This window comes from Trichoplusia ni, chromosome 5, assembly GCF_003590095.1.
Source record: "Trichoplusia ni isolate ovarian cell line Hi5 chromosome 5, tn1, whole genome shotgun sequence".
NCBI lineage: Eukaryota > Metazoa > Arthropoda > Insecta > Lepidoptera > Noctuidae > Trichoplusia > Trichoplusia ni.
The window spans coordinates 1,042,180-1,062,161 of NC_039482.1; the positions used below are offsets into that span (position 1 = coordinate 1,042,180).

The window sequence follows — 19,982 nt, forward strand, 5'->3', positions numbered from 1 at the left end:
ACATATTTTATTTGCAATTTTTAATGAATATACATTAATAAAAACCACGTCAATACACATACATACATGTTAAAAAATGTGATTCACACAGAAAGTAAATATTATTGTGCCACTCTCAGTGCATCAATTTACGACAGATACAAGTGTTTACGACTTCATGCACGAACCGTTATACATAGCCAGCTTAATCATATTTCCACCACCTTGCATATAAATAGAGGCAACTACATTTATGTAAACTAAAACCAGCGCGACTGTCTCAGAAAATGTTTCGTTATGTAATTTGAGGCCACAATATGCATAAAAGAAAGTCGTGTGACTTGTTTACATAAGTTTAGCCACCGCCTCACAACACAAGACAAGTATATAACACAAACGTAGGTATATTAAGGTAACTAACATTATAAAGCAATATATTATAGTTTACCACTTTTATGTTGCGGTGAAATATATTCAATCTATAATCAATGGTATTTGCTAGTCGTGACAAACACTTATTACATTTAAATAATAATCAGACAAAAATATAAGCATATAAATATATAATAAATGCATTAATTCCAAAAAATGTTCTTTCTTGCGATTAATCTTAAATCTAATTAAACTTTGTGATAAAATATAAAATAAACCTTGTACTATTATAATATGGCACTAGAGCCAAGACTGTTGTAAATAAAATAGATAGGTAATTATTTCGATCCTTAATTAATATCAAGGAGGTACATTATTATTGTAGTTTATTGTTGTAAGTTTTTGGGAATTTATATAGAGGTAGAGAAGTTATAAACATCACATCCTCTCATTGTTCACAACGCAGTAGTGAAGACTGCGTGATTCTATTTCTTTAGTCGAGTCAAAAAGTAAGATACTGCCACTATCGATTAGACTAAAAAGAGAGATTCAACATTGCTCTTAACATTTTAATATTGCAAGTAAGCTTAAAAATACAAACCCACAAGGGAAAGGCAGATACAATTTTGCTATTCATTATTAAATATGGCTATATGGCAACACTCTCAATATTACAAATTTTAACAGAAGCTTTTTGAACCGAACGCAGTATTACGAATGAACTATAATCTTATCATAGCTCTAAATATAGAGACGGTTACAAGGTAGAAAAAAAAGTAATTGATAAATTAAACAGTGGGTATGTACACATACGCAATAATAACAATGTAACATTTGAAAATGTGGAAAAATTGACTAGGTGACCAAAAAGGGCTTTAACTAATTTAGTAACATTAACTTTCATACAAATTAGTGAAATACCACCGACATATTTATTTAATTATAGAAAAAGACATCAATAATGTCTACGAACTTTTAATACAATTACTATTAGAATTTCTAAACTGCACTTCTTGAACACCAAAAATTTTCATATACCCTAACGACAGTTTAGCTAATTAAAAAAATATAGGTATTATTTTTGTATAACAGTCATTTGTAATTTTCTACCTTGAGAAAAACTAGGCGTTTTGGTCATAAATTGTATTTATTATTGTACGCTATACACTTGTACAAAGTTGTTACTTGCCCTACTCAAATAAAAAAATAATTTAATATCTTTGGCTTGACGTGCTAATTATTACTACAGGAATTGTTCGATCTGGTCGGTACCGGGGAAAACTGTCCTCTAATAACAAAAAAGAAAAAAACGATCATGCAATTAAAATATTTGTGCTAATATGTTACAAAAATGACACCATTTTGAGATTTAAAAAAAAATCCCCACAATAGACCTAGTAACTAATTAGCACACCAAACTAACACTCCTAATGGCTAGGCTACACAAGTCACGTTACAAAATATATTAATATTTATTACGTAAGAGGTGATTACAAGTAGCATCGGGAACGACTTAATTTGTTTGACCTGTGCGAACCAATCCAACTATAAATGAAATAACCAACCACTATCAGATAAGCTTACTTGCCAGTCATAGCTGGATAAGACATACAAAGGACTCCAAAGACCATCTATAATGGATATAGATAGGGAGACCTTGTACGTGAAAGTAATACTAAGTATTTACTATGGACAACCATAGAGTCGACTGGTTGTGTATCTTCTTAATCTGATAGCGATATTAAACGAATGCATGTCTGAAAAGAGTAGTTGATCTCTTGCGCTCGGTCCCAATAAACTATCGTCCGTATTTAAACAATTGATCGTAAAAAACTTATTTAATCTATGATAACATAGATAGAGGGTTTATAACCTCCACATAACATAAAATATTACGGTGGGTTTTGCAGTAATACTGATTATTTGTAGTTTTCATAAATTACAATTTTAATTAGAGATCTTGCAGTGATTAATATATTATTGTTTTGTCTCCAGTACTTTTATCAGATTGGATATTGGGATCTAGCGTACGTAGCATCAAAACGAATATATTAAGGATAATAGTATGAAAGTCAAGTATTAAACATTACAATTTATAAATTTTGCTTTTTGGTATCTTTTTTTAGAGAATATTCCAAAAGTGGCACTTAGGTCACATAAATTAATCACTTATCTATCTTAACAATACGTTTACATTTAATAAATAAAATAAACGCAGGTAGGTAGGTATATGTAGTATGCAGCTTTTAAAGTGCGCGAACACCCTGTGGAAACATGAGAATTTATTAGTGAAGTAATTATAGAAGACACATTGACAACACAAGGCGTATGAAGGAGTTTGATGAATTTTAATTGTGGAAACACAATAACGATTTTTTTCATTTCGACATGCTATTGCATACATTACAGCGAACATAAATAAGCATCGTTTGTTCCTACGCTATTATTCGTCCGGATTTTCTTTATTGATTTAGTTGGTTAAATATTTTAATGAATTAATATTGAAATATAGAAGCATTTTCCATTTAATTGGCTTTTTTAAAATTATTTGTAGCCAGGTATGACATTCGTATGAAAAAGTGAGTTTTAAGAATGCTGATTTCAAGTTGCTAAGTGCCTGCCTACTATGGCTTTACGGTTCGCTACATAATTGAGTTAATAACGAAATAATAGGGAAAATCGACTGTGAAATTTACTTCTACTCTTTTTCAATTAATGCTTTGGTATTATCTGAAGGTTAATAGTTTTCTGTACGTTACATGATTAATGCCATCATTGCTACTGAGTTAAATACGATTACGTTGTACATGCACTTTCGATAGCTAATCTTATCTCTGTTGCTTATTTAAATTTGTCTGATAGTAATATAACCTAAAGAAAACATGACGTTAAACAACGACGACACGGTGCAATCTTACATCTATTACATTTCTTATATTGACCCATAGAAGTGTTAGTGTTTTTAGTGAAATAGCACATACAATATATTATATACATTACATTACGTACACAGAAGCTTCTAGAGCAGTCCTCTATGATACAGACTCCTGAATAATAAAATCGAACAACAAAAGGTGAAACGCAACTTAACAAGATGTCTTTAAATTTATATTATTTTTTAGTTAAGTTGCGTTTAACAGACGTATTGAAGAACGACACTATGAAATGTCTCCCTTAGTTAGTGTCATGATGTTTTTGTCATTGTCAAGCTGAATGTAGAGAAAAATAGACATTTAAAGAACTTACTTAGCAGAGCGCCGTTTTTGCATACAACTGTAATAGCCTTGTGCAAAGACGATGCACAGCAAACTAGGCTCCTTAACTATCATACTTTCTTTGTCATAGTAAAATAAAATATAACGAAAGGACATTTTAAAAAGTCACTTGGCTAAGTGTCGTTCTTATATCGTCTGAAACCGTCGTATGCAAGGATGACACATAACAAGATGGACCCTATACAAAGCAATCAAATTTTGGAATATGGAAAACAGACATTTTAGGAAGTGACTTGGCAAAGTGTCGTTCGTCCATACGGCTAGAAATTTTAAACTAGCCTTACCTTTATGAGCATTAAGTAGTCGTCTAATATATAGTACGGAGTTATCGCTGCTTTCTCGCCGAGTCGCCGCGAGCCGTCGGCGTCGGTAGCGTCGGCGGTTCCACCACCGCCTGCCCCACACCACAGCGATAACGACACGTTAGTCAAGCAAAGCGTTATTTCGAGCAAACAGTATTCACACTGACTTTATGATGTGTTTTAATGATACTCGTATGAACCCAATAAAGTAAACATTTTTGAAGATATTTTTACGTTTAGTTTAGCTAGAAAAGCATTGGCTACGTTTCTGTCATGTATTACATTTTGATACGCCCTGAGCCTGCAGAAAGTTACAAAGTAGACGTGAACCGAATCTGTAAAACTAAAAATTATTTTGTTGACTTTTTTTATAGTGACAGTCTTGTTTAGGCAATTAAAACGAAATGTCTATTAATTTTCACTTTCTTCATTTGTACCTCATAGACGCTAACTTTAACTATATGTGTAATATAAAAATATTATACATGTATCCCTAGCCACGGCAGTATGAGCAGACATCTTACTCTAGTCGGAGTTCTTTTAAAAACAACAAAAAATCTCCAAACATACATGGGAGTGATTCGGCTATCTCTAAGGGTCGTCTAACACTAGACACCGGTAGTCACTACTCTTCTGGACACCCTGTACAAGACATCCGATAGCAACAGACTGTAAAAGTTACATCTAGGTTGAAGAGAAAGCAAATATCAATCACGTGATAAGCAGGTATTGTATCGTGCATAATATATCAGTTCGTCACACTAATAAGTACCCGTTTATTATAATTACCTTTTAAACATGTTCGCAATCATGTCGCTTTCGTGAAAACATTATTAATTAATAAAAAAAGTAGTTTCAATAACGTAATTGAACTCAGTCTATATGCAAATTAAATTGTTCTTAACATGATTAAAAAATATTTTGAAGCAATATTGTGTTTGCTTACCTACTCTAATATTTTGAACGCTACAGTTTGTGGGTTTAGTAGTATGGATAATTTCTCTTTCATGAAAAGACTTAGTAGTCTAGAAGTGAATTAATGAAATTTTACACATTTGCCTGGAATAACACATAGGGGAATGTGTTAAACTGTAAACGACAAGCATGCGAGCGGTCCCGCGGGCAATTGTTAATTATCCAATATTAAATAAATCATTATCATACATAAACAATGTAACTAACAAACGATTTACTCACTTGGGTTCAATGCAAGTTTGATTTAATTATCAAAGTACAAATATATAACAATACTCAGACTATAGTTATGTATGTTAGTTTAAAGATATGAATACCATCTGCTCTGATGTGATATAGCAGACAGGAAATTAATAAAGCCGGATATTTAAAACAGTGATATTAGTGCAAACAACACAAAAGTACACGTTAATCTAATTAGAAAATATTATAGACAAACATTGCATATTTGGTTCAGTGCAGTGAAAAATTAAAAACCTATTATCACATGGCATAAACATATTGGTGGAATTGTTTCTATGATACAATATAACTCAAGGCCACAGCATTTTTTTTTGCATTTAACATATAGATGTATTTTTTTTTATTACTATAAAATCTCAATCCGTGACAATCTATCTGTTTCACTTTAATGTAAGTTCGCTTCGGTAAATATTACATTTAATAAATAAGTGAAACGTAAACATCTTACATTCTTTGTTACATTTCGGTATAAATTTGAGAGATTGCGATTTATGATTTTGTTATTCAATAATATTATATATACTTTGTTTGATGTTGGAAATGTCAAAGGTTATTTGATAACGAAGAAGTCTAAACGTGACCTTAGATAAATCTTTTCGTAGTATTTAGACTGAATTATGTATGTAATTGGCACGAAAATTATATTTTATATGTTATGACGTCACGGTTTAGGTTAGTTCAGGGTATTTTGAGAAAATAACATCATCAACAATCATTATTATAAAGGAAGATGTTGTCAGTTCCACTTTTAATTATAATTTTCCACAGTCAACAGGAAAAGGTCAATAATTTTCCTGTTTACATAGGTTGTATACCTACTAATTTTTATTGTCTTTAATATTTGCGTCAACTTATATAGAATCTTGTTATATCCTTGTTACAAACAAATCTACTTATAGCTAAGTTATTTAGCAAACTGAGCAAGTAGACATGTCTTTAAATAAATTGTTTTATATTTCTAAACAATTGTATTTTTTTTTTCGTATTTCAGTGGGAGTATATTGTTTTGAAGTCTGCTGTTGATCTTAGCTTACAACATAAATAGATTACAATAATTGTGAGTCACGTAGTGAAACATTCTATGTGAAACTACAACTAATGTGTTAGACATACACCGTTTACAATAGCCCCTTCACACGTTGCGGCCGCCGACTATCCGGCGATGAATGTATGGGAATGACAAAAGAAGAACGGTCGCAGGGATACTTGAATCTTTGGCTGGACAAATATAGATGCTAAGGCAAATGATTCTGAACGACAATTTAAATATCCACGCCAAACCTAGTATGCGCGACGTGTCGCGGGTTCGATCCCCGCTTTGGACAAGCGATTGTATGATTCAAGAATGCTTGCTTTGAGTTTGGGTGTCTCTGTGTATGCGACTCGAATGTTTGTGGGAGCCCCCGCGACACAAGGATTAAAATCGATTATGCCCTTTTTAAAAATCGACGGCTAATCGGTAGCCGACAACGTGTGAAAAGGAGAGGTTAAGTAATACAATTTTTTTGTGAGTACGTTTGTAAATTATAAGAACAGTTTGGACTGACCTTGGAGATATCGACTCCTGTGACTCCCTTGACGAGTTCGGGGATACATTGCACGATGTTGAGGACCTCGCCGGTGAGCTTGGCGGCCCCGACCTCGCCGCCGCCGCACGACACCATCGTGACCTTGCGGGCTTGGGACAGTGGAGCTGCTACTTCTGCCGCAACCTGCACGAATTAACAAACGTTTAAGAAACTTCTGAAAAACTATGCATAAATGGATAGAAGCTTTATATTCGCATCGTGCGTTACATTATACATAACCGGATAAAATCTAAAACGGGAACAAACACCTCAGGGAGAGTTATCCGTTCCCGTTTCCGATCAATCTTATTATATGAAAACTAGTTGACCCAACAAATGTTATTTGGCCATATAAATTATTTCTTAGACACAGTTAATTATCATCATATACAGGTAAAATTAAATGTCTAATAACAAGCTTATGCCTGATACATATAATAAAAAAAATACCTATGTATCAGGACAATAAAAGATCATGACCGCTACTGATACTGCAAATTCGTAGTAAAATCTGATTTGAGAATATTTAATTGCCATTAACTCAATAACAACAATACATTATCAAAAAGCGATAATTTAAACAAAATAACTACTCAAAACTGAAGACGTCAACTGTTCATTTCATTTTACATCATTCGCTGATAAAAAAATGAAAATCTGCGTAAAGTCATACAGTTATAGAACCGACGCCTTTTACCTATCGTTATCAGAGCAATAAAAGTGTGACGTCACATTATCATGAGCGTCTTTCTTACCTTAGGTAACGTTTCGAGCATCATGTCAACCATAGCCGCCGATCCGTATTCCTTCCACGCCTCAGCTTTCTTGGCCATTTGTTCCGCGTCAGCAACCGCCTTCGCCTTGATAGCGTACGCCTCCGCCTACCATACCATAATTACAAATATAATACAGCATAACACGCTGTAATCGTACACATGGCGAGAGCAGTTTAAATCAGTTAGGTATACTTAACAGTATTATTTAATCAGGAGTAGCTTTTACGCTAGCTCAGAGCGACGGAATCGGAAAAGAAATCGTTTCACGTGATTTTCTGTATTCGCAGTGAGCCGTTAAGAAATATATATAAATACTAGCTGACCCAGCAAACGTTGTTTTGCCGATGTTTTTTTCTAGTTGTATTTATTTTTTAATGCTACATTATAAAAAAATGAAAACAGACAATATTGTCCAAAAAATAAAAAAATAAATTTTAGTGTGGGCAACCCTTGTCACTTAGGGGTTTGAAAAATAGATGTTGTTCTATTCTCAGACCTACTGAATATGTGTAGAAAATTTCATAAAAATCGGTCGAACCGTTTCGGAGGAGTACGGTAACTAACATCGTGACACGGGAATTTTATATATATAAATATTACATGCGAAATTTGAATTTATTAAATTTGAAAAAAATAAATATTCTGCATACGTATAGATTTAATCTAACATAGCAGATTGCGTATAAGTTGTACATATGACGGTTTTAACTTTACAATAACGCAGTCAGATACCTTGTGTTAACATAAAAAGTTTTAACGACCGTTTATTAGTACTGTGGAACATTGTACTCACTAGCAAAACGATTTATACCCGATAAAACATTAAGTAGATATTATGCAATATTTTCGAGAAGGTAATGGGATATTTGACTTTGGAAATGGACTTGAAATATTTAATTGGATATTTTAGACTTTGTCGTAAATAAGTGAATGGGGTCAGTGCTCACCTCTCCGCGAACTTTGACGGCCTCTGCCTCTGCTTCGGCTTCCAGCACGGTTTTTAGTTTATGAGCTTCAGCCAATTTCTCCAGTCTGTACTTTTCAGCTTCTGCGGGCCTGTATACCAAAAGAAAATGAGAATAATAATAATTGAAACGTATATTATTATCTATGCTACATAAACATATGCGAACAGACTCCGTTTTTATTTTAAGAACCGATTTCTGCATAGAAATTTAAGAAAAAATTGTCCTAAATACCATTTTGTCACACTTGTTTTGGAAATAAACTATTTCTTTATAGACATTTTCATGTTCAGAGGCGGTATTCATAACAGACGATGGTCTATTCAGGATAAATAATCTGAGACCGGATGAAAGGCCAAGTGATAACAGATCAGGGAAAAATATAAAAAAAAAACCATATCACTCAGTTCAGCGATAAGAGACATTTAAAAAGTTGAAATTCGACATCCCTCGTCGCATTTTTAAGTCCTGTGATCACCAATGTTACAATTTCGCTGTGAGTATTTTAATTCCGGGATTTTTTTTTTTTCAGAAAATAGAAACAGATTTTTTTTCCCTGATCTGTTATCACTTGGCCTTTCATCCGGTCTCAGATTATCATTGAGTTTTGGGACACCCTGTATAGAGACATATCACATGCACATATACATATATAGATTTGAAAATCAATTGAAACACAAGGCTTTACCTGCGCACTGTAGCCTCCAGTTCCTTTTCTCTTCTTTGAACTTCCCACTTTTGAACAGCGATTTCCTGAGTGCGCTCGACAACAGTGATCTGCATTTGTTCTTCCTTGATGCGTTGTTTAGTCTTCGCTGCTTGGAGTTCGTATGCCATTTCAGCTTCAGCCTAAAAATTACACAAAACAATCGTTAATTTATTCTTTTCTCGCAGCGGTATAAAAAGCATGAACGCTTCCGCCGTTTTCTAAAAGATTGATCATGACAAAAATTCATTAATTTTTTTAATGAGTCTCGGCACCAATCACGGACATTGATTGATGTACCTTTGATTAACAATAACCAAAGGGGAATGCCCATTTGTGGCCATGAAACGCCCAACAATAAGCTTTTGTCTAAAAAAATGTCTTGTTTAATGTTAATTAGTCACGGTGTTAATTTATCGAAAATAGATGCCAAAAAATATCTGTAATAAAAAGTACCGAAAATACAAAAATGAAATTGTTGACATCCGCAATTCATTATTTTGAAGATTCATTTGAAAAAGTTGCCAATTAATAATTTTATTAAAAGATAATCGATTCTATTTCGACTGTTTTTCTAAAACGTTTATTTCTATAATTATTACGAGGTTATGGTTATTTGAAAAGTGAAATGCTATGCTGATTTACAATTAATTATTTAGATCATAACAAAACGCTCTGCACAGCACAATTTGACTATAATTCTAGTCTTGAAAAAATTATAGGAATATAGATTATAGGAACTAAAAGACTGTTTGAAAGACGTGCAGAAAGCTCTGCACCTCTTTTAAACAGCCTCAACTATGAATATTTTTGTGACGTTACAATTAAAACAAAATCGGCATCGATCTCGGATTTTTTTTCAAGTTCACTTTTTATTGTTTTTCTGTTAAGTGACAACATCGATCATCATCAATCTATTATGACAATTACGTCAAAAACAACTAAAGTCACAAGTCGACTTCGTTTGCATTTATATTGTATTGTATTTCTTGTGTGATAATGAATATATCTGTAAAATGATTGTTAAAATACTGTATTTGTGAAAATAAAACTTAATTTATATCTTAAAAACCCGGACTTTTAGTAAAACCAATTCCTTAACCTTTTGATTATTTAAGATGCATAATATTATTTCTGTATGCTATTATATGTGTGCATCCAGGGCCGAAATGACTATGGTAGGTGGGCATTCCCCTTTGTGTGATGACAATAGACCAGTATTCTGTGAACCAGAAGATCGAAAACTAAAATGTTAGTACATTACCTTCTTCGTTTGCACTTCCACATCATAGGCGGCTTTCTTGAGTTCGAAATCTCTCTGAGCTTTTGCTATTTCGGTGTCGTTGAGGAACCTGGCAGCCATTCGTTGTTCTTCTGCCATCGCTTCCTTGATCTTAGCCTCGGCTTGGGCCTCCGCTTCGCCGATACGAGCGTCACGCTTCACCTCAGCTGTACGCGCCATACCCAACGCTTTCAAGTAGCCCTGGATTGGAAAAGTCAATCAACTATTGCCGATTTACATTAAATAATATACTACTTCGAGTGTAGATAGTTTTTTGTTTTGAAACGGTCGAACGGCTCGTAATTTCAAGCGATAATTCTTCATAATCGGGCTCGTACTCGAAGCAGTTATAGTTTACTATTGTAATAAATTCAACACCGTTAAATTGCGGGTATTGTTTAGTCTACGCATAATTAATGAGCGCTATTACGTTCTTATTGGGTTTATAGGACATTAATTTCCAAGTGTGCTTTGTTAATGTTTTAAGACAGTAGAAAATATAGTCCGTCAAATAAGTATTGTTTTTCTAACTCTACCCATACTGTATGCAAGGCATACAATGTGAAACAGAATAAACGTGAACATATTGCAGTGTCAGACACAGCAAAATGTATGTATAACGTGTATTTAATCGATTTCGATGACTTTGATTGATTGAGTTTAAATTAAAACGTTGCTGTCTTGATGACCGATAAGATAAACTAGTTAATATGGTTACGGTTAGTTTAAATTAATTAAAGCCGACCGAGTTGATAAGCGCTTAATTAAGTAGTTAAAACCTTTTTTACTTGTATTAGTCATTTAAATACGTAATACTTTGTAATTCTAAAGCGCCTTTGGGCTATATCAGGTCCAGTGAAGTAGCACAATATTGTACAAAACTAAACTACAGTTCTAAATAATACACCAAGCATATCAGCTCTAAAAATACGCATGATTGACGTATGTAAAAGAAGGTGGAACTAACATGTGTAAATAATTCGGGCCGCTACTAGTTTTACTTTTAGCTGAATAGGTACCGTATCTTACGGAGCGTCTATCTATTTACTTACACAATCAATTTTATTTGCTTAATCAGAATCTCGTAGTAAAATAATGACAAAGTCATATACATAACAATCGTAGATTTTAAAAATGTACACATTCTTTGAAGTTTAATTGTAATGTTCAAGCACCGTAAAATATTTAAATGTCTGATGTGTTGGCAGACATCAATCGCTTGTTTTTGGATGTCTGGGGATAATATGGTCGTTGCTACCTCAGAATCCCGAAGCAAGATAACTTTGAAGAATGTACTGTGATTTGATATTCGCCGTGTACATAAAAATGTACCTATTGTGCATATTTTTTGAGACTGAATTACGATTTGCAATCCAATATGATCTTTAAAAATAACTTATTTAATGAAAATAAATACATGAAAGATTCATAATAAACTGATCGATCCAATTATTTGAATGTATGTTTATATTGTAATAATCTCATTATGATGTAAGTATTTCATAGATATCTCTTATCATTAGGTAAAACCAGACGATTGTCGGACATAATAAATATTTGTTTTTATTTTCAAGCACTTTGACAGCATTTTGATTGACATATCTCAGGATATATAAAAATGAATAACTACACAATATACAATTAAGCTATAAGTGTAAAAAGTGAAATAATTATAGGGTTTATTAGATTTTTAGACGGTTTGACCTATACTTTCTACCGAAATCAACTTACAAACAAGAACTTCGCAATCTAATACTTATTAAATTTCTGCCAGACTGCCAGAACTTACAACGTTATATAAACTACATGAACTTCCTTAAGAACAAGTCCTTATACGAATTTCCTCACTACTTACTGTTTCAAGAATTCCATGTGACATCTTAAATTAAAAATCCTAGCGATATGATCAGGTACAGGGGTTGTATTATGGTTTTACAGTAATTAAATATCTTAACTTATTTATCCCTGATTGTATAAGGTACAACTAGTCCGTTGTTATTTATTAGATTAGCAAGCAATATTGTAATTATCTACAGATCGGGGATAAACTCGGGTTTCAAGTTTTATGGCTGAGGGACTGCCAAATATTCTTAAGGTAAAATAATTTCAGTGGCGGAAGAGTAATGGCGATTTACGCGTTAAGAGCTCACATTCTTACACATATTCTTAAATAGCTACAAAAAAACACATTTTACGACGGATGATAATATTACAGGTGCTAGCTAGAATGCTAGGTAAGTTGGTGCAGTATTTTTGTCTACATTAGTTTTATCTGATCATGAAACTTACATTTATAAAGACATAAATTTAGCTACTTAGGGTATTACTAGTATACAATAGAGTATTACTAGTTCTAGCTGCTTACAAATATTACCAATAGATATTTAGTGCTCTCAGGCGCCAGGAGCAGGAAACCATTTTGCACACGGCGGAAAGTAATAACCAGTAATAAAAGCGCAATGACGACTTACAAATCAATATCGAGACAGTACATATAAATTACGAGTCATAAAATTCTCAGGTTACTAGTAATATTAAATACCGTAAAGATGTCTTCTCCCACCGCTGTCGGTTTTGAACGAGCACTTTTAATAAAGACCTTATTAAAAAAATACAAGCTTTCCTGCTTGCTTGCGACAATAAAAATAAATGAAATTAAACGGGGTAGTGTCCTTTTATTTTTTAGGTCCTGGACATTTTTCAACTTCAGCATTATATCAGCTCGATGTCATAATACTATTGAATCGTCACGCAAATGGTTTAAAAAGGCAACGACACTTTATATACGGACAGGTGAAATAACACAGAAACTTGCAAAAAAAGTCGTCCATGAATGCGACACTGTTCCCGTTTGTTATCAATTTGCAGGCATTATACAATCATTACTTTTATTAAAGAAGTAACGGATGCCATATACAAGCCCTGGTATTCCTTAGATACATATTTCATCAAGAAGATTGAGAATTTAAAAGGCACTGAAGCATACATTTTTGGAGTGTTTGTTTTTATTGTTTTTAATAAATATATCATGTGATGATTCAGAAAAAAAAACACTGTGCATTGTGCTATGAAATCTTGATTATCTACAAAACGTGATTCTCAATAAATTCTGTGAATATACTGCACGTCATTCGCAAAAATTGTGGTAGACATTCCTCTTTGGTTGTTAAAAAAGTCTTGAAACTTTGTATTATACTTGTAAAAATAGGAATTGAACTCATTTTTTGTATGTATATATGATTATTTTAGAAGTTTGGTGAGTGCTTCGATTAATGTGCACATCATCCCATTGCTTAGGTGATATGATTTGATGTATAAAAAATATTTACAACAACTTAAATTCCACCTATAGGAATGATGATTTTAATAAAAAACACTTGGCATTAAAAATTCAAACGTTCAACATTCAAATTTTTGATCAATTCTGCCTACAGAATCTATACTGAATTATTAGCATTATGGGTCTTACGGTTCCTCTTTATTTACTACGTCACAATATGGGAACGGGAACGAGACCTTCGAGAGATAGATACATGTATCCACGAAAGCTTTTGAAAAGTGATATTCTTTGTTCTATTTTAATTTTCCTCACTATTGTAAGGAAAATATCTCAGTGTAAGGGTAGAATTTAGTAACGATTACCATTAATGTCAAAACCCAACTCGGTACAAAAGTATTTTTATTCTAACCAGTATATAACAGGACATTCTACTAGTTATTAGCATAGAAGTGTTTCACCCCATATTATCGAAATAGTGAAATATAATAGAAGTATTTTGCAAACGGTACACTGTGGCTAAATGTGTATGTACCTGCATGTAATACTTTCTGGCACTAGCGATTATTACAATTTAACATTACATTTAAGTTTACCACGCCTGCTCGTTATGCCACTCAATCAAAGGCATTTCGTAAACGGCCAGTCACACTAAAACGTGTAAAAAAGTTTAAATGTCAATGTGAACTGAGTATCCGTGTAAGAAGGTTACAAGTGAAGATTGACAGTTTACAAAGAAGTCAATGCTAAAAAGGTTTTATTTTTTCTACTAGAAGTTAATATACCTTTGCTTTGAACGCACTTCAGGGATACTTGAATTCCTTTGGTCTAACGAAAAACATATTTAAATTGATGAATGGGGCGGCTAATATTTTATGAACGAGTATGTTTTGACTTTTAGCCCTAAAGCAATAAAGCAAAGGCAATGTGATGAATGAACACATCAATATGTAATGATTTCGCGGATCCTAGTATACAAGACGTTGAATTTATGTCAATTTGTTTAATAAATTCAATCAAAATATATCTAGATATATAAACAATGTGTTGTGTCTGTTTTTTTATTAATCAATACTTAAAACTTGTTTCTTTTTCTCGATAGTTCAATTTAACGTTCAGCAATGCGGTGAAATGTATTCGTATATAAAAATGGTATCCAAAAACGATATTATGATTTGGCATTATGCCTAAAGCCAGTTGTATTCTGCTGACACTGCGTCAAGCCGAAATTTGTGCAAACACTCTGCTTCAAAGAAAACAGGGCATGCTTATGTGATCAGCATATTTGCTTAGAAAAAAATACAAGAATATTAGATATTAGCCACTAATCCCGTTGTTACAACTTACCCAAACGTATACAACAAACAAAAAATACATCAGTTTCAAGTATTTCGTGTGATTGAGTATTATGTGCGGCATTATCGTAATATTTTGCATTTCAATCAAACATTGAACATTCAACACCATTTTCAAATCCTACATACCTTAGCCTCCTGTAGCCATGTCGAAATGTTAAAAAATATTATAGAAATTGTTCTAGATATCCTAAAACCTTAACTTATTTGTGTTATCTGTGTAATGTTAGTGAGTAGTGTATTAAGTAAAGTGATGTAATTAGAAAGTAATATTCCGAGATTAAATTCTCATTTGTAAATTGGGTGAAACATTAACTTAGAATTTGATAATCATTGGCTAGCCTGATATAAAGTTATGTGAAATAAATGTACCTCTTCATCTCGTATGTCCTTTAGCGTGTACGACACGACTGTGATGCCCATGTTGATCAGGTCGCTTGAAGCTACCTCGAACACCTGTAACGGTATACAGTTCTTTATTAATATAACTTTTATTGATTGGTAATAAGATACATTTTAGTGCAGCATACAAATTATCTAGTTCTCTTTAACAAAAGTATTGTCTTCCGACTTGTAAAGACCAAATAAAGGATAATAGGATAGATCAAAGAAAAAACTGCAAATGTGACCATAAATAAAAATATTAATCAGGTTTTCAAGGATAAGGACAAACAAAACAAGGAAAAACTATGTCAAAAAATACGTGCCTTTTTCGAGAATATTTTTCGATCTTTATATATCTCTTCGACAGTCATGGATCCCATTATAGCGCGCTGGTGGCCTTCTAGAGTAACCAAGGCTATATGTTGAATCTCTTGTTCGCTTTTGCCCAGAAACTGCTCGCATGCAGAGAGCAGCATCTCAGCATTTTGACCTTGAATCTTCACCTGAAATTTGAATTAAGAATAATGTTAATAAAATAAATGAGTGTTTTACTTCATGTAACTATACCCATTTCAAAGTTATTAGAAACTAGTTTAAAAACAAATGAAAGGTATTTATAACTGTAATGTAACTTCACCACGATATTTATTTCGTATCGTATTTTAATTTTGTGGTACACATCACGCAGTGATACTTTTCATCTAATAGTTCTAACTCTAAGATTATCCCTTAAGATTTTAATAAATGAAGATGTATCTTTTCTACCTTTTTATAATGATCTTATTACTTTATTTATTTTTGTACCTGTGCTATACCAGTGACGGATATAGGTACGCCCTGGCTGGTGTATACGGTTGGAGACTCGACTTGCAGGGTCATCGTGTTCAAAGAAATGCGCTGAACGTGCTGGATGGCCGGCCACACGAATGCGCGCCCTCCAGGCACCAACAGAGGTTTGGAGTAACAGCATCCTAAGCAGAAATAAGTGTGAATGTGGATCCACTATAAAGATTTTTAGGAGATCAAAGTATTATCCTAAAAATTCAACAACAAGATTGGTAACATTTAAACATCGAGAGATCAAAATTTAAAACGGTCCGCAATAAAATAGTATATAAATAGTTTTATGTGAATGAGTGGCATTCGCATAGAGATACAGGAAAACAACGCAGTCTTATTTAACAAAATGTATTTATTCATTTCAGACAAAGATTTAGAATTTATCTTAAGTTGCATCAGTTGCTAAGCGGCAAGAGCGAGCTGCAAGCTTTTCATCAGGACATTTGGAACAAAGCCATATTGTTTATTATCGAGACATTCGCACAGAGAGCACATGTAAAACTATGGTATGGGGCAGTAAAATATCGATTAAAAGTGTGACGTGTCTATTTTCAGTTACATTATGGTGTCAGGTAGTTAACTGACGATATGATAGCTATTAAAGTTAATTACTCTAATCGCTTGAACATAACAAAACGACGATATTGTTGTTGTTCGTATTTCGATACTTCCTTTATTTACGTTTTATTTGTATTTGGCATGAGTCTTAGTCCTAATTTTTATATATTTTATTTCATACAACTTATTTAAGTTCAGCAAGCAAGATAGAGAGAATACTAAATACATGAATGGATTATCTTTCAGCTCAATTAAATACTTTAATGATTCATTAGCATTAATCATTCTGCGAGATAATAATATACTGGCAGATATGTTTGTTGCGCAATTTGTTACAACAATTATGCTGTTTATACTGTTTTATATAATTAAACAATATAGCTAACACGCTAAGCAATTTACATACTCTAAGACAATTCTTTAATTTTCGTAAATCAGCAGATGAATACGACGCAAATTGAAATTGCGTGACCAATAGATATAAAAACAGGTGATGAAATTCGCATTAGTCAAATCGATAGATAATAGGTGCGTTCGCAATACTGATAACTAGCGATGTCCTTAGGTTACGGGACAATATAGGTATATACTCTACAGGAGGCCTAGGAATCACACTATATACAATACTAATAGGGGCTAACTTCAATGTTTAAAGGTAATGTTTTTGCAGTTGAGGAAGTTTGGCAACACACTACACTATGTACAGAGGCGTCTTATATCCTCAACTGCTGTGACGTCACTGTAAGCAGTTCTGCAAGATTCATAGTAAAATCCGCTGGCCAAGCAACACTTTTAAAGCATAAATTTCAGTTGGCAACAGTTTGAAACAGGATGGCGAAGTATACAGTGTTCTTTACAATTACAACTGCCTTAGTGTTAGTTTTAAGCCTCATAGGTTTTTGTTCAGGCGACATAAGTTTGCAATACTTGATTCTTAGACTGTTATCTTTATATCTCATAGTATTGTACACAAGCATTTGTTATTTGATCTGTTACATTTACATGCACAAAGAACTGATGCAGAATCAGCTATATTTCAGTTCTTTCTACTACATATCAGAACCAGTTAAACTGTTAGGCAAAGGCCTCTTTGAGTATGGAAAAGGATTGAGTATTGATGTCAGATCAAAAGTTATATGAAACGAATGAACGAATTGCACAGCATCTTAACATTTTTAATATATTCATGTGTAAGTAAACAAGTATGATATCAAATACTTTGTGCTCAGTTATCAGTGTGAAAACAGTTTTTATTATCAGTAGCATGAGCATTTGATATAACACTTCTCATTGTCATTATGCTGATATAGATAGATATTTTCATCTATGCTTGTATTTTAGAAACAGAAAAGGCACAGCAATAACTTAACAAACAAAAGTTTTAAAACATAAACATATTTATTAGGATCTTGAACAAAATATCTGCTGTAATGATATACTTATTTAATTTCAACATAATTATCTTAGTATTGTAGCTATTTATACATAGTAAAACACAGTCAGCTATGTATCTCTGAGTTGCTCAAAATCTATTCAAATACTAACTGGACAAATACCATAATCTAATATACAATAAATTATGCATGTGACTGATAATATTGAAGGTCACAATAGTTTATGATTCACGGACACATACAATTTCTTCTCGATAATTTAGTACAATGAAACATACTTTCATTGTACTAAATTATCGAGAAGAAATTTTGTCAGCCATGCATTCCTAAATATTTGTTGTGGTATTTAAAGACAGAATGTAATGAACTTTAGTAAGATGGCCTAAGAATGCCTATGACTATTTTATCTTGTAAAACATGTGAATAAAACATCTTCATGCAAATAATAATATGACATTGAGATAAACAATGAGCACATTGTATGGTGCCAGTAGACATACCAAATCACTTATAAACAGAATGGTAAATAAATAGAATGTATATAAAAAAGAATACAAAAGGATTCTATTAAAATTTCAGTTATAAAGGTTAATGTTTACATAACAGAACTTTTGATACTTTCTTATAAGAATACACATTGTTTAAACCATCGTATTTGTAGTAAAATAACACTATGTAACGAAAACACAATGTTGATAGCCATCACTAACTCATTAAGAAACTATTTAATTATTTATAGTAAAAAATAACAGAAATAAACTTGAATAGCTCACATATCACGATCATTTCCTCAATGAGGATAAAACATACAAAAATATAGCTCCTATTATGATAATTTCGGGAAGTCCCAGAACGCAGGTAGTTAAGTACTTCTTTAAGTGCCTGTTATTACAATCGCACAGCTAGCTTCACGTTAATTATAGAACACTCCCTATGATGTCATCGCTTCAAATGGACCATGCATGGAACCGAAAGGATTTTATAACAAGACTGTATAACACTTCCTGTGCCTTGCACATCGTTTATGATTGAAAAACAACAAAAATGAGATCGGTGTAAATACTCACCGGAGACGACTAACGCCTCGTTAGGCCCGCACGTTACAAAACCCCAAGTCATCTTGAAAGGCTCTTAAGAAAATAACTCCGAACAAAATAAACTTTGTAAATCAATTAACTAAACCTATAAAGTATTAAATATTATGTCAAAACACAATTCGGCTTCAAAAATGGATGGGCGACACTGCAGACTGCTAAGCTTCGATGTTGCCACTTTACAAGAATTGAAAAAAGGGAGACAAAAAATAGTACTACAAAAAAAAAACCTACTTCGTAATAATAATTTGTAACTTGAAATATTACTGAAGTTATGCATTATAAGCTAGCATTTGTAATATAAAAAAATAATGATTTGATATTGTACATTAATTTGTTCGCATGCATAAGCCACACAACATTTATATACTTGACAGCTACCGATAGATGGCGCTGTAGTACCCAAGCACGCCAAACTAACAAGACGCTAACCGGTACTTTTCGACGCACATCACTCAACCTCCTCCATTCCCTAAAACTTACCATTCAATACTTTGATGACTGACTAATCAACATCAATACTATAAATATGGTCATTGTAAAACAAGCCAATGAACAAAAAAAATTGGACTCAGGACACTATTTTAAATAGGGTTTCGACGAAATTAACTGAAGTTTTGACCGTTTCACAATTTTT

At 32.8% G+C, this 19,982-nt stretch overlaps 1 protein-coding gene across 2 annotated transcripts; it reads right to left on the reverse strand.

The window, feature by feature from the left end:
- Positions 1–109: 109 nt before the first annotated feature.
- Positions 110–19,519, reverse strand: LOC113493963 (flotillin-1). 2 transcript variants are annotated; one of them, XM_026872024.1, is made up of 11 exons: positions 19,319–19,519; positions 16,264–16,430; positions 15,783–15,962; positions 15,448–15,531; positions 10,426–10,644; positions 9,144–9,304; positions 8,438–8,546; positions 7,470–7,595; positions 6,694–6,858; positions 3,911–4,020; positions 110–2,615 (listed from the first exon to the last, which is right to left on the reverse strand). In XM_026872024.1, exons 1-10 carry the CDS (start codon positions 19,368–19,370, stop codon positions 3,952–3,954), a joined length of 1,332 nt encoding a protein of 443 aa, XP_026727825.1. In that variant the 5' UTR covers positions 19,371–19,519; the 3' UTR covers positions 110–2,615; positions 3,911–3,951. The 2 variants fall into 2 exon arrangements, with proteins under 2 accessions (XP_026727825.1, XP_026727826.1); XM_026872025.1 differs by lacking the exon at positions 3,911–4,020 and having other exon boundaries at positions 19,319–19,518.
- Between the last annotated feature and the right edge of the window lie 463 nt (positions 19,520–19,982).

Bases quoted from the DNA above. Each gene is read 5' to 3' on its own strand.
- LOC113493963 (XM_026872024.1), bottom strand. From the start codon at position 19,370: ATGACTTGGGGTTTTGTAACGTGCGGGCCTAACGAGGCGTTAGTCGTC. The intron at 15,963-16,263 runs GTACAAAAATAA...TTCAAATTTCAG, and splicing joins CCGTCACTGGTATAGCACAG to GTGAAGATTCAAGGTCAAAA. The intron at 6,859-7,469 runs GTAAGAAAGACG...TAATTCGTGCAG, and splicing joins TGCTCGAAACGTTACCTAAG to GTTGCGGCAGAAGTAGCAGC.